Here is a 13,125-nt window from a genome sequence, read left to right as displayed (position 1 = left end):
AGGTAAAAAAAATAAACTTGTAATTTGAAAAAATGAAAAAAAAAATAATTAAAAGTCGAGATATCAGCCGGTATAGGCTGAAATACAGGCCGAAATATAGGTCGGTACGGCCGGTATTTAAATCGGTATGAAATATATATGATATTTGTACCAGCCCAATAGCCGTTACGGAAAATACTAACTGTACCGACCAGTACGGTACAAGATTAAAAACAATGGCTTGACCACGACATGGCAATGAAGAAGAGAATGATGACATGATGATCCTCTCTTCATCACGCAATACACAAAATGTGATATATTCAGACGATTTCGGTATTGACGAAATAAAATTTGGACTTATTGGGTAAAGCTTTCAAATATCCAACTCTTACATAACCAAATGAAAATACTACTGCTAGATTATAGTAAATCACGTCTTGTTTTTCCTTCACTGACGAACGAGTTCACTGCTTATTGAGGAAAAATGGGCTCTATAATCGATGTCTAAACAGTACGTATAGCCTAACCAATGTAAATCTATTGACTATCTATCTGAAAGTTCAAAATGAGTTCCACAATAAGACCTATATGTGAGAGTCTGTCCCTTGTAGCATGTTCTCTACGGTGCCATTTGAATTCGAAACTCACCTCAATTCATTTCATCTCATCATTACAATTTTTTAAAATTTTCACAAAATATAATAAACAATTCAACTTTTTCAAATCAAAATATTTGGTCAAGAAAAGTATCAACTAAAGACTTGGAATGGATTTTGCTCGAATATACTGTTTTAGTATTGCCTTGTCTTCATCATTTCGTTGCTTCTCTTGACGACTTTTGGGTTTGGCTTTTCTTTTCTCTTCCAAAATCCATTGGAAAAGTTCAAGCTGCTGATCTTCAGGGATGGGCTCCAGGACCTTCAATGGCTCCAGTACTGAATAAGGGAGATATGGCATCTCAGCAATTGGGGTAGCTGGACTCGTAATAGGTTCGGAGGGATCTTCTTTCGTAGCTTTGTGATCATCGAACTTTTTTTCAGCAGATTTGCTATTAGCAATGACTGCATCTTTCTTTCTTGCCCCTGCAAACATGTAAGCTGAGAGAAACGCAAATCAGCAAGTAGCCCTGTGTTTCTCTTGTTAATAGTGTGAGTTTTCATGTCCTTCAAGAGAGTCTGAATAAGAATTTGCATGATATGGAGTGATTCATTACTTCAGACCATCAGCAACTACACAAGGTGGTCAAGGACAGAACATAATAAAGTTCATATACAGATTGTTCTTTTTTTTGTCATTATTTTTTTTTCATTTTTGTATTTATAAAAGTAAGAGATAAATATTATTGATATGAATGAAATAGACATAACTCGTGTACACAGGAAGTATACAGAAGAACACCTAAATACATTCTAAGAGTGATAAATTAAAGACAAGAAATCATGAACATTGTTTCTATTTAGTACAATAGCAAAAAACCAAAGCAATAAAATGTGGAGAAAAAAATTCCTCAGCTCCGCCCTTATGCATTCCTTATCTTCAAAGCAACATGCATTCATTTCCAACCAAATACACCACATGATACACAACGAGGTCATCTTTCACACTGCTGCTACTTGATGACAGCCTTGCATCTTCCAATAACAACCCAACAAATCCACCACCCTCAAAGGTATAACCAAAGCAACATCAACCCTTTGAAAGATCTCATCCCACAACACACTTGTTACCTCACATCCACTCTTCCTCAGATTGTCCGTGGTCAAGATTTTCCCAAAAGCGGTATTCCATACAAAAAAGGCTACTTTAGAAGGCACATGAGACCTCCAAATATTCTTCCAAGGGAACAGAATATAATCTTGTGTTGACAAAATTTTATAGTACGCCTTAACTGTACATTTCTTGTGATTATTAGACCTCCACTTTTTCAATCTATCACGTTGTGCCATAGGAGTCCCCATGGAGTATAGTAGGCTGAAAAAATTTGATACAATTGATAATTTCCAATCATGAAAATCCCTATTAAAAAGAATATTCCACTGATGAGAACCATGAGAAAATATCCTCATATCCGTCACTGACGCTTCCCTATTAGCTGCAATACGAGCCAGAAGAGCCCTTTCCAACGCGTGATCTCCACACCACACGTCTCATAAAAAACTGATTCGATTGCCCTCTCCGGCTACAAAGCAAATCTATTTTTCAAAGCATGGTCACTCTCTCCTTATAAACTTTCATAAACCCACACCATACCCCCCCTCTCATTTCGTTGGAGCACCAACCACCCCGAGCAACTCCATATTTAACGTCGATAATTTCCTTCCACAATGATCCCTCCTCCAAGTGATATCTCCATAGCCATTTTCCCAATAGAGTTTTATTAAAAGTTCTCAAATTACACACTTCCAACCCCCCATATACAACTAGAGCACATACTGTCTTTCATGTAACTAGATGTAATTTCTTCTCCTCCTCCATGTCCCCCCATAAGAACGCCCTAAAAAGTTTCTCCATCCTGTTCAACACTCCTGCAAGCATAGGAAACATAGATAAAAAAATATGTGGAGAGGTTAGTAAGGGTGCTCTTAATAAGGGTGAGACAACCCCCTTTCGATAAATACACCTGTTTCTAACCAACCAACCTTTTATCTATCTCCTCCGCCACCCCATCCATATAGCTCTAGCCGTAAAAGTTGCTCCCAACGGAAGGCCCAGATATTTCATTGGCAAAGAGGACACTTTACAATCCAAAAGGCTTGTTAAACTAAGGATATATGAGACCGCACCCACCGGAACCATCTCGGACTTACAAGATTCACCTTGAGCCTCGAAACTGCTTCAAAGCAAAGTAATAGTGCTCGTAGAGTTTGGATCTGGCTATTATCCGCTTCACAAAAGAGTAAAGTATCATCTGCAAATAAAAGGTGTGAGATGATAATAGAGCCACCAGTGCCATTGCCCACCTGGAAACTAGATAAGAAACCTCCACCAACAACGGCTTGCATCATTGGGCTAAGAGCCTCCATAACTATAACAAACAAAAGAGGAGATAGATGATCTCCTTGCTGCAAACCTTGGGAACTATAAAAAAAACCAGAAGGTGTACCGTTAACTAGAATTGAGAACCGAGCGGTAGAAATACAATGACGCATCCAGGAAATCCACCTATCACCAAAGCCATATCTCCCAAGCAGGTATAAGAGAAATTCCCAATTCACGTGATCATAGGCCTTTTCCATGTCAAGCTTGCAAGGAATACCTGAACCTCTCTCCCACAATCTATGGTCCAAGCACTCATTTGCAACGAGCACCGAGTCAAGAATTTGTCTCCCACGAATAAATGATTTCTAAGGCTTGGAAATAATATGTTCCAACACAGGACTTAACCGGTTGGTAAGAACCTTCGAAATAATCTTATATACGCCACTAAGCAAGCTTATAGGGTGAAAATCCTCAATAATTGAAGCCCCATGTTTATTGGGAATGAAAGCGATGAACGTTGCATTAAGGGATTTTTCAAACTTTTGAACAGAGTGAAATTCACTAAAGACCTGCATAACATCACCTTTCACAATGTCCTAACAAGTTTGAAAGAAACCCATTGAAAGACCACCCGGGCCTGTTGCTTTATCCTTAGCCATACTAGAGATGACCTTGTAGATCTCATCTTCATCAAAAGGTCTCTCCAAAATACTCACACTCTGAGAGTCAATTGCCTCAAAGGATAAGGTCTCAAGTTTCGGCCTCCAACAAGTCGGTTTTGTGAGAAGGGTCTCATAATAATGCATAATAAGGTTTTCTAGTTCGGGAGGAGAAGATAGCACCTGAGTAACTGAATGTAGTGACTCAATAGTGTTACTGCGCCGATGTGAATTAGCCACTTTGTGAAAGTACTTTGTACACTTATCACCTTCTTTCAACCAAAGGATCTTGGATTTTTTTTTTTTTTATAAGTAAGAAGTAAGTTTCATTGATATAAATGAAAAATAGACATAGTCCATGTACACAGGGAGTATACAAAAGAAAACGCCTACATACATTCTAAAAGCACTACATTAAAGATAAGAAATCATGCACATTGTTTCCATTAATGACAATAGCTGAAAACCATAGGAGTAAAGTGTGTAGAAAAAAAATCTAAAGCTCTGCCATTGTTCTCTCACTATCTTCAAAGCACCTAGCGTTCCTCTCCATCCAAATACACCACATAATGCATAAAGGTATCATCTTCCAAACTGCTGCCACCTGGGGACAACCTTGAATACCCTTCCAGCAGGCAAGCATATCAGCCACCTTTGACGGCATAACCCAATCAACATTCACTCTACTAAATATCTCATCCCACAACACCCTTATCACATCACAATGCAATAAAAGATGGTCTATTGATTCTCCGTGTTTTTTGCACATATAACACCAATCTATCACAATGAGGCCCTTCTTCTGTAAGTTGTCCGTGGTTAGAATATTCTCCAGGGTTGCAGTCCACACAAAGAAGGCCACTTTGGAGGGTATGCGAGACCTCCAAATGCTCTTCCACAGAAAAGGTACATTACCTTGTGAAGCCAACATTTTATAATATGCCTTCACTGTGAACTTCTTGCTGCTATTGGTTCTCCATTGTGTTCTATCAACCCATGCCATTGTCTCTCTTGAGGAGTGTAGTAAGCTGAAAAATTCTGCAACTGTAGACAGCTCCCAGTCATGGTTATCCCGAGTAAATAGAATGTTCCACTGATAGGTACCAGGAGCAAACACTAGCACATCTACCACCATAGGCTCCCTGTTAGTTGCAATACTATAGAGAGCTGGGAAGGCCCTCTCCAAAGAGCGCTATCCATACCAAACATCCTGCCAAAACCTGATTCTAGTACCTTGACCAAACACATAACGGATGTTGTTTTCGAAACATTGCCAACCCTCCCTAATATATCTCCACAAACCCAAGCCATACCACCCCCTCACTGAATTAATGCACCAACCACCCCAAGCACCTCCATGCCTAGAGTCAACAACTTCCTTTCACAATGACTCACCCTCCAAATGATACCTCCATAGCAATTTCTCCAATGACGCTTTGTTGAAAGTCCTTAGATTACGCACACCCAAACCTCCACTCGATATTGGGGAACAAACTTTATTCCAATTAACAAGATGGAATTTGTTTTCCTCCCCAAACCACCCCACAATAAAGTCCGAAATGACTTCTCGATCCTATTTGTCACCCCAGTAGGCAACGAAAATAGAGATAGGAAATAGGTCAGGAGATTAGATAAAGTGCTTGTGATTTGTGTAATCTACCCTTCCTTCGATAGATACAACCGTTTCCACCCAGCCAACATTTTCTCCACTTTCTCAATAACCCCTTCCCAAATAGCTCTTGCTTTGAAAGTCGCCCCCAAGGGGAGGCCCAAATATTTCATAGGCAGACAAGACACTTTACACGAGATCTGCTAGGCTGCTAATTTGAGGCACCCCACCCACCGCCACCATCTCAAATTTGTCAAGGTTGACCTTAAGCCCTGACACGGCATCAAAGCATAACGAAAGTGCTTGAAGAGCTTGAATTTGATCCAATTCCGCTTCACAAAAGAGGAGTGTATCATTTGCAAATAAAAGATGTGATACTCCTCCATAGTTGTAGAAGTGCAAGAGTTACCTGATCTCTCGCTCGGGAAGTGAGTGATGTTGAAATCCCCACCCATAGACAATATAAGCCCGCCAACTCTTCCCAAAGTCTTCTCCTCTCTCTATCCAAATTAGGCCAATAAATGCCTACATAAGCCCATTCCCACCCATCTACTACATTTTTAAAAAGATTAGCAACCAAAAAAGTCCCAATGCACTCCTCAACCGCCTCGACCACCCTTTTAAGAGAATACCCCCAGCCGCTCCTACCAAAGGCAAATAAGACCAACCTATATATGAACACCCCCCCCCCCCCCAACAAGCTGTGAATAAGTCAAGAAAATACACCACCACAACCTTCCATGATCGCAATAAAGATTTAATGCGGAGGCGCTTATTGCGATCATTAAGCCCCCACACGTTCCATGAGAGGATCTTAGGTTTCATGGACAATAGTAACTCCCCTCCCTTTCATTCTATCCCTTCCGCTACTCCCTTCCTTCACTTCATAATTTATAGAGCATCTAAGCCTTTTAAGTTCCCTATCTCTCTTAGTGGCGGACTTCGATCGGCTATCGTCAATGGCAACAAGGAGAGCCCTGAATTATTCTTCAAAGCCTGGACAAGACACCCCAAGACAGGCTTGCAGGTCCTCCACTTTCTTAAACACCCAATCCGAAATGAATTGGTCTGAATTCGAATTTTGGGGAAGCATGCGTATAGGTTCAGCGTTTCCCCCGTTCATGCACTCCCCTTCACAAATAGCTAACTGCAAATCTACCTCTTCTGGCTCCTTCATAGAAATCTCATCATTTTTTTCATCATGTTCCATTATTCCAAAAACCACCATATCACCACTGTTTCAAGCCAAAAATTCTTCAGGTGCCACTTGTGAAGTTTGCGACCTGTTCTGTGCAGGTCCCGTGGCGGTGGGTGCTACAAAGGATGACGGCAAGGCCTCGCATCTGCCCAGTTAGTCTTCCCAGTCAAAAAGTCACCATCCAACGTTGTCTGTGTATGCCCAGCCACCATTGTCGATATTGTCGAAGGGACAACAAAGGCGGTTGTTGTCGGAGAGAGAACAGAGACTGTCGTTGACCTGTTTTGTGCAGGTCCCGTGACGGTGAGGGCTACAGGAGTAACAAAACTACTCAACTCCACTCCCTTTTGCTTCGATACAGCTTCAGCTGGCGGCAAAGCTACCGTCGGCACTTCCATGGCCATCGGCGAGGTTGTCTGGGTCTTTACCGGCGACGGTGGCTCAGGTTTGTACTTCGATGGGCCTTCATCGTGATGGGTCTTCTTGCACCAGGAAAGACCCTTCTGCTTTGGCATCCTTTTGGGTTGAAGCCAAGTTCCCCAACCAACCACCTTTGCCTTACCTTTGGACTGGCCCATAACTTGGGCTTTACCTACAGGCCCACCCAATTGACCTTTTCCCACATTCTTTCCCACATACAGGCCAGGGCCAGAGCCCATGCACCACTCCCCTTCAGAAAGCCCTTCAACGCAGCCTTTCAACTTATAAAGTTGATCAGACATGTCCTTTATCCTCCACTGCATATCGTGCAGTTCCTTCAACACTCTTTCTACTTTCTGCCCCAACCATGCTCTGCCATCTCCTTCACCATACTGATTTCCTGCCGAAAGAATATTTTCATCTGACTTTCGTAAGTCTGTTTTCTCTGGTTTTCACACCTCTCGAGACGACTCCAAAGCCTCCCTGTACGACAGAGGCAATGGTGCAAGGAAAGTTTTACCACCTTTTCCGCTAGCCTCCTACAGCACTACCGCAAGGTTTCTCAACCCCGCTCCATCCTTGTCCTCCAGGATAAAAATGAGATTGCGACAGCGTCCCCCACCGTACTCCACCAAGGCCATGTAAAAGCCACGAGAGTTTGAACACCGCTATGCGGTGAAAGCTCTGCCTCCTTCACGGTGAGCAGAGTAAAACTCCTTGCTTCTAGCTTTCGCACATCCCTCCAGTGTTTTCTCGATAACCAACGGATGGTGTCTAAACCCAAACTCAGGCTTTGCACAACCTTCTAGCCTTTCTCTGTGATGAGCACCTCACACCCCTCTCTTCTCACTTCGAACACCATCAATTCAATGACAATACATTTCATGGGAGGCATCTTCCTTCCAAAGAATAATCCACCAGTAGGAACACCGTCAAGAGGCCATAGCCACCATCTTAGAAGAGAAAATATTTTTGGAAGTTTTTACATACAGAGAGAAAAAGGAGAGGAGAGAGAAAAGCTTTTAGGATTCAGTGCTTATTGCTAATGAATAAGAAAGGGCCTTGGATTTTTGATGCCATGAAGCCTCCTCCGACAACAAAACCCTCTCCAAATTTGCCATAACCATGCCCTTCCTCAATAGCACCTCCTTCGAGGTATCTCCCTATAATTCCCTTCCCTCTAAATCCTGCAATTCCTCCAAAAGGGTAGACTTATGATTGTCAATGTGGCAAAAAACTTCCAAGTTCCACTTCTTTAGGTCTTGTTTCAGAGCCTTCAACTTACCTGCAAGAATAAAACTTGGAGTGCTAGTAAACTGATACAATGACCACCAAGCACGCACCATCTCTACAAACTCATCTGCTGTTAGCCACATGTTTTTAAACTTGAAGTATCGATGACCCCTGTGAATGCCCTCACAATCTAGTAGAATAGGATAATGATCTGAGCTGATTCAAGCTAGCTGTTTCTGACATACCTCTAGATAGTGGACCTTCCACGAATGAGAGACAAGGAATCTATCCAATTTCGACCAAACCCGACAATTTGACCAAGTGTACTCGCCTCCTACTAGGGGTCCATGAGGTTCAGATAAAAAATGAATTTGGAGAACTCCTCCATGGCCACAGAATTTTGATAATGCTTTGATCACTCACTAGGAAAGAGGATAATGTTAAAATCACCCCCCATGCATCACGGTACATCCCATAAGAAGTATAAACTCGCCAACTCCTCCCACAATCTTCTCCTATCCCTGTCCACATTAGGACCATAGGTGCCTACAAATGCCCATTCCCATCTATCAATAACATTTTTGAATAGAGCCGCTACAGAGAAATCTCCAATACACTTCTCAATCGCCTTAACCACTCTTTTATCCCACATTAGTAACACTCCGCCTGAGGCTCCCAAAAAGGCCAAGTAAGACCAACCCATATACGAGCACCCCCATAAGCTCCGCACAATTCTTCTATCAATGAATCACAACTTTGTTTCTTGAAAACACACCACATCACCTTTCCACATCTGCAATAATAATTTGATACGAAAGTGTTTATTGCGATCATTAAACCCCCGCACATTTCAAGATATAATCTTAAGCTTCATGTAAACATAGATTGCCCCTCCCTTTCCATCTATCCCTTTCGCCACTCCGTTCCTTCACATCATAATTGACGAAACAAGTTAGCCTTTAAAGTTCCCTATCTCGCTTTGTGGCTGACTTCGAACGGATATCTTCAATTGCCACGAGAAGGGCCTTAAATTGTTCTTCGTAGCCACCACAAGAGACTCTAATAACAGCTTGTATCTCCTCCAACTTCTTGAAAACCCAGGTTAAAGAATAACGAGAATATTTAGGACTGGGAGGAAGTGTACACAGAGGGGTTAGAATAGCCCCCTCCCCATCAGCACAATCATTATCAAATAGAGCCAATTGCAGATCCGAAATTGGATCTGAGCCACAAGCTAATTCAGATTCACCTCTGGGTGCCACAAAAGTTTCAGAGAATCTCACATTTTCGAGAGTGTTGCAATCCCCCAACTTGTTTCCATCAAAACCACCCATCTCCAGGGGTGGAGTGCATATCAAAGATCCCAAAATCGAAAGACCACGCTTTGACATTTCTGATGGCACAAGAGACAGCAGAGCCTCCGACCACCTCGCACAACTGTTTTTGTGCAAACTTTGACGACAAAATGAAGCTCTCAACATTACGCAGGAACGGATCGGTTTCACTAAACTCTGCTGGTGCACATTTTGATGCCCTAGACCTCGCTGGCGAACCCATCACCATTGACGTCGACGCTTGACCCATCGCCGATGGTGGGGGTTGAGGCCCTCGACAACGATGGGATATCGGCGCTCAAAGGCCTGCGTCTCCAAGCTGTCTTCGCAAAGCTGTCTTCGCAGCTTGGGCATGGAACGATTTGGGTTGGGCCTGTTGCTCCACATAGAAATGAGGTTGGGCCTGCGTGATAGGCCGTTGGGCCACTTGAGGACAGGCCTTAGGCACTTAAGGCCAGACTAGAGCCAAGCCCTTACCCTTAGACCCATCGGCTCTTGACCCAGCCTTAGGCACCTGTAAACCAACTTCTTGACCCAGCCCATTGCAAGGGCTTCTTCTTGACCCAAACCTAAATTCCTCTTCACCCCCTCCTCAACGCATCGTTTTAATATAACCATATTAGTTTGCAAAGTACCAACTCGCTTCTCCATTTCAGCCAAGGCGTGCAGCAAAGTTTCCATATTCAGCCTCAACACACTCCTGCCATCCCCTTCGCAGTGTTGTGCCTTCACCAAAGAACAAGAATCACCTGCCCTCTCTGCATGTTTTGGAGCTTGAGACAGTCTCTCTGTATGAGGAGAAAGATTGGTGCCCTTGCGACGGAGGAAAAGGCAGCCATGGGCTACCTTTGTTCCCCCCCCCCCCCCCCCCCCCCCCCCCCCCCCCCCCCCAAAAAAAAAAAAAAAAAAAAAAAAAAAAAAAAAACATAGGAGGTTGCAGAGATTTCCTTCAGCATATCTCCAAAGTTCCTCCAACCTACCCCCTTCCTCCCTTCCGATATCACTATCAAACCACACTGCTTCACTTGTCTGAAATTCGATAAGGAGAAGAATCTCCCATAGGAGTTAAGCTGCCTCTGCACCACCAAGACCTGAGACCCAATTCTTTGCAATATAAGAAAATCGGAAGAACCCCCATAGGCTACACCTTCCTTCACCATGGCAGCCAACCACCCCAAAAATTCTTGGTCAATGGAGATGTGTTTCACAGCGCAACAACTGCTCTTTGTGATTCTCCACCACTTTTCATTAACCTTCTTAATCTCAAAAAACTTTTGATCAATGATAACATTCCTACTCGACTCCATCACGACGCAACTACTCGTAAAGAAATGAAGAAATTGTGCTAAGCATCATTGAGCTCGACCACCATTAATAGGAAATTAACACCGTCGAAATGAGACATCATTTTTTCTCAAATGTACGGAGAGAAAAAGTTGTAAAACTTTGTGCTTGTTTTGGTGCCTACAAATGCCCATTCATACAAAGATTGTACTTGTGTAAGTTCAGATGTTATAAACAAAAACATGATCATGGCTAGATCTCTTCATCAGAATCAACTTATTTACCAACCATTTTCTTATCCTTACAGATAATCAAATGGAAGTTTTGGAAAAAGGAAATTTTTGATCCAACCATCTAACATTTCCCATAAAATGGATGCATATCTGTTGGATAAATGGAAAATTCCCCCCATCTGTTAAACTCTTAGCACGAGGACCGTTCATACTTAGCACTCTTCTTTGTCTGGCTAAATAGTGGACTGAACAATAAGCAAAAATGTATCTCCAGTTCTACATAAACGAGAATGGCGACAAAGTCGATACTACTAAGAAAGAATTGTCAAGGTTCAAATTCCACTAGGTGCAAACAATCTCTAAGGGCCATTGGCGGATTTTCCCCTTGAATTACCTGAGGTGCACTTGCAGAAAACTCCTTGTCGAGGGCCTGTGTACTCCCAGGATTAGTCGGGATGCAGTTCTCGGACACCCGATGCCAATAACAAAAAAAACTAAGAAAGAATTGCCACTGGTACTGGCAGCACCATCTGCTCATCCAACCTGCTTCTCCCCTGATGACAAATACTAAACGCAAAGAGTGCTTCTGAAGAAGCATTTTGGATTGTTACCAACTCAACAGCCACGTCAAAAATATAGATTTAGCTGATCTACTGTTCTGTTTTGGTCTAAATATGAATTCGGAGCTTCTTGCATGCTAAATATGAATTCGGAGTTTTTGGATGGTTGGAATATGTTGATGTAGTTTATCTCTATAACCTTGTCATCAACTTTAAATGTTTAGTAATATTATAAAACTTCCTTTCAGACAAAAAAAGGAAAACGTTGGGGAGAAGTGGCAAGGATAACTCAAAATAAAATTAAAAAGAAAAAGAATCAAATAGCCATAGGTCAAAACAGCACATAATCAAAGCCAATACAGCCTTAAAGAACTCCTAATAACCAATTCGTCAAACACTTTATAGGCTAAAAATGCAAACCGACGAAAGCCCATCCGAAATCAGATCACTTCAAAGAATCTTCTACCTATAGCAAAACCCATTACCCAGTAGTCCACACCAGAAACTGATCAATTCAACACCTATAGCAAAACCCATTACTCGTACGTCCACAGTGTCACTAAATCCATATTTTTTTTTAACCAACCTCTGAGCCACATTCAAGTGCACGAAGCACATACATGATGCATACATGCAGACAAAAGAGGGAGGAAGAGTAGGGGCTGACCTCCGAGAGCGAGATTGAAGATCAAGAAAGAACGCCAAATGGGTTTGCAGCGGTTAATGAGCGACTCTTTCGGAGGAAAAGACGGTGGAGATGGCGGCTCCATCGAAAGTACTGCTGGTCTGTATCAACGTGTGCCAAAAAAGGGCTTTGTCCGGGCGATTTTTGTTTTTAGAAGTATCTGGTTTTTGTTTTCCTTATGAGAAATGCTAGGAAGCCCGATCTGGGCTGCCCTTTTTCTCTGCCGTTTGACGCGGGAAGGCTCTCTCTCTCTCTTTTTTTTTTTTTTTGTCTTTCCATTTTTTCTCATTGGATGAAATATAGGGAAAAAATATTAGGAATAATATAACTGTTTAAGTCTATTTTTTTTCTTTTCTTGTATTTCCTCTTACTTTAGCATCATTAATTTAATAAAGTAATATTATCATGTTAACTGTTTGTAAAATGAAAAGAAGAAAAACTAACATTTTATCATCTAGAACTGTTATATAAAGACATTATACAAAATAAACTTACAAATTAATAAATTTAGTTCATAATAAAAGTAACTTTACAATCTGATATACAAATTGATAAACTGATAGATTTTATTCTTTTCATTTTTCAAACAGTTAACATGATAATGTTACTTTATTAAACTAATAAAGCTAAGTCACAGGAAAAACATAAAAAGAAAAAAGTGGACTTAAACAATTATATTATTCACATGAATAGATAATTTTTTTCGTGTATTTCACCAATGGAGAGAAATGGGAAGACAAAAAAAAGAAAAAGAAAATGAAAGGCCAGTTGACTTTCCCACGTCAGACGGGAGAGAAAAAGGGGAGCCCAAATCGGGCTCCCTAGCATCTCTCTTTTCTTATTCATTGCATCTATGCATCAATTGCAAGAAATGCACATATGGAGTCGTAGAGTAATCCTAAATATAGTAATGGGTCATGCAGTTATAATATACACAATTGCCACACAT

The 13,125-nt window shown here is 41.7% G+C and overlaps 1 protein-coding gene across 4 annotated transcripts; it reads right to left on the bottom strand.

Annotated features, from left to right (window-relative positions):
* Positions 1-500: 500 nt before the first annotated feature.
* On the bottom strand, positions 501-12,411 carry LOC121250904. 4 transcript variants are annotated; one of them, XM_041150147.1, is made up of 3 exons: positions 12,159-12,411; positions 11,326-11,498; positions 501-1,079 (listed from the first exon to the last, which is right to left on the bottom strand). In XM_041150147.1, the coding sequence occupies exons 1-3, from the start codon at positions 12,259-12,261 to the stop codon at positions 903-905; spliced, it is 453 nt and encodes a 150-aa protein (XP_041006081.1). In that variant the 5' UTR covers positions 12,262-12,411; the 3' UTR covers positions 501-902. The 4 variants fall into 4 exon arrangements, 3 of the variants coding, with proteins under 3 accessions (XP_041006081.1, XP_041006082.1, XP_041006083.1); XR_005937872.1 differs by having other exon boundaries at positions 1,022-1,079; positions 11,326-11,517; XM_041150148.1 differs by lacking the exon at positions 11,326-11,498.
* Between the last annotated feature and the right edge of the window lie 714 nt (positions 12,412-13,125).

This window comes from Juglans microcarpa x Juglans regia, chromosome 2D (genome assembly GCF_004785595.1).
Source record: "Juglans microcarpa x Juglans regia isolate MS1-56 chromosome 2D, Jm3101_v1.0, whole genome shotgun sequence".
NCBI classification, from domain to species: domain Eukaryota; kingdom Viridiplantae; phylum Streptophyta; class Magnoliopsida; order Fagales; family Juglandaceae; genus Juglans; species Juglans microcarpa x Juglans regia.
This window is presented reverse-complemented; position numbering and strand designations above follow the sequence as displayed.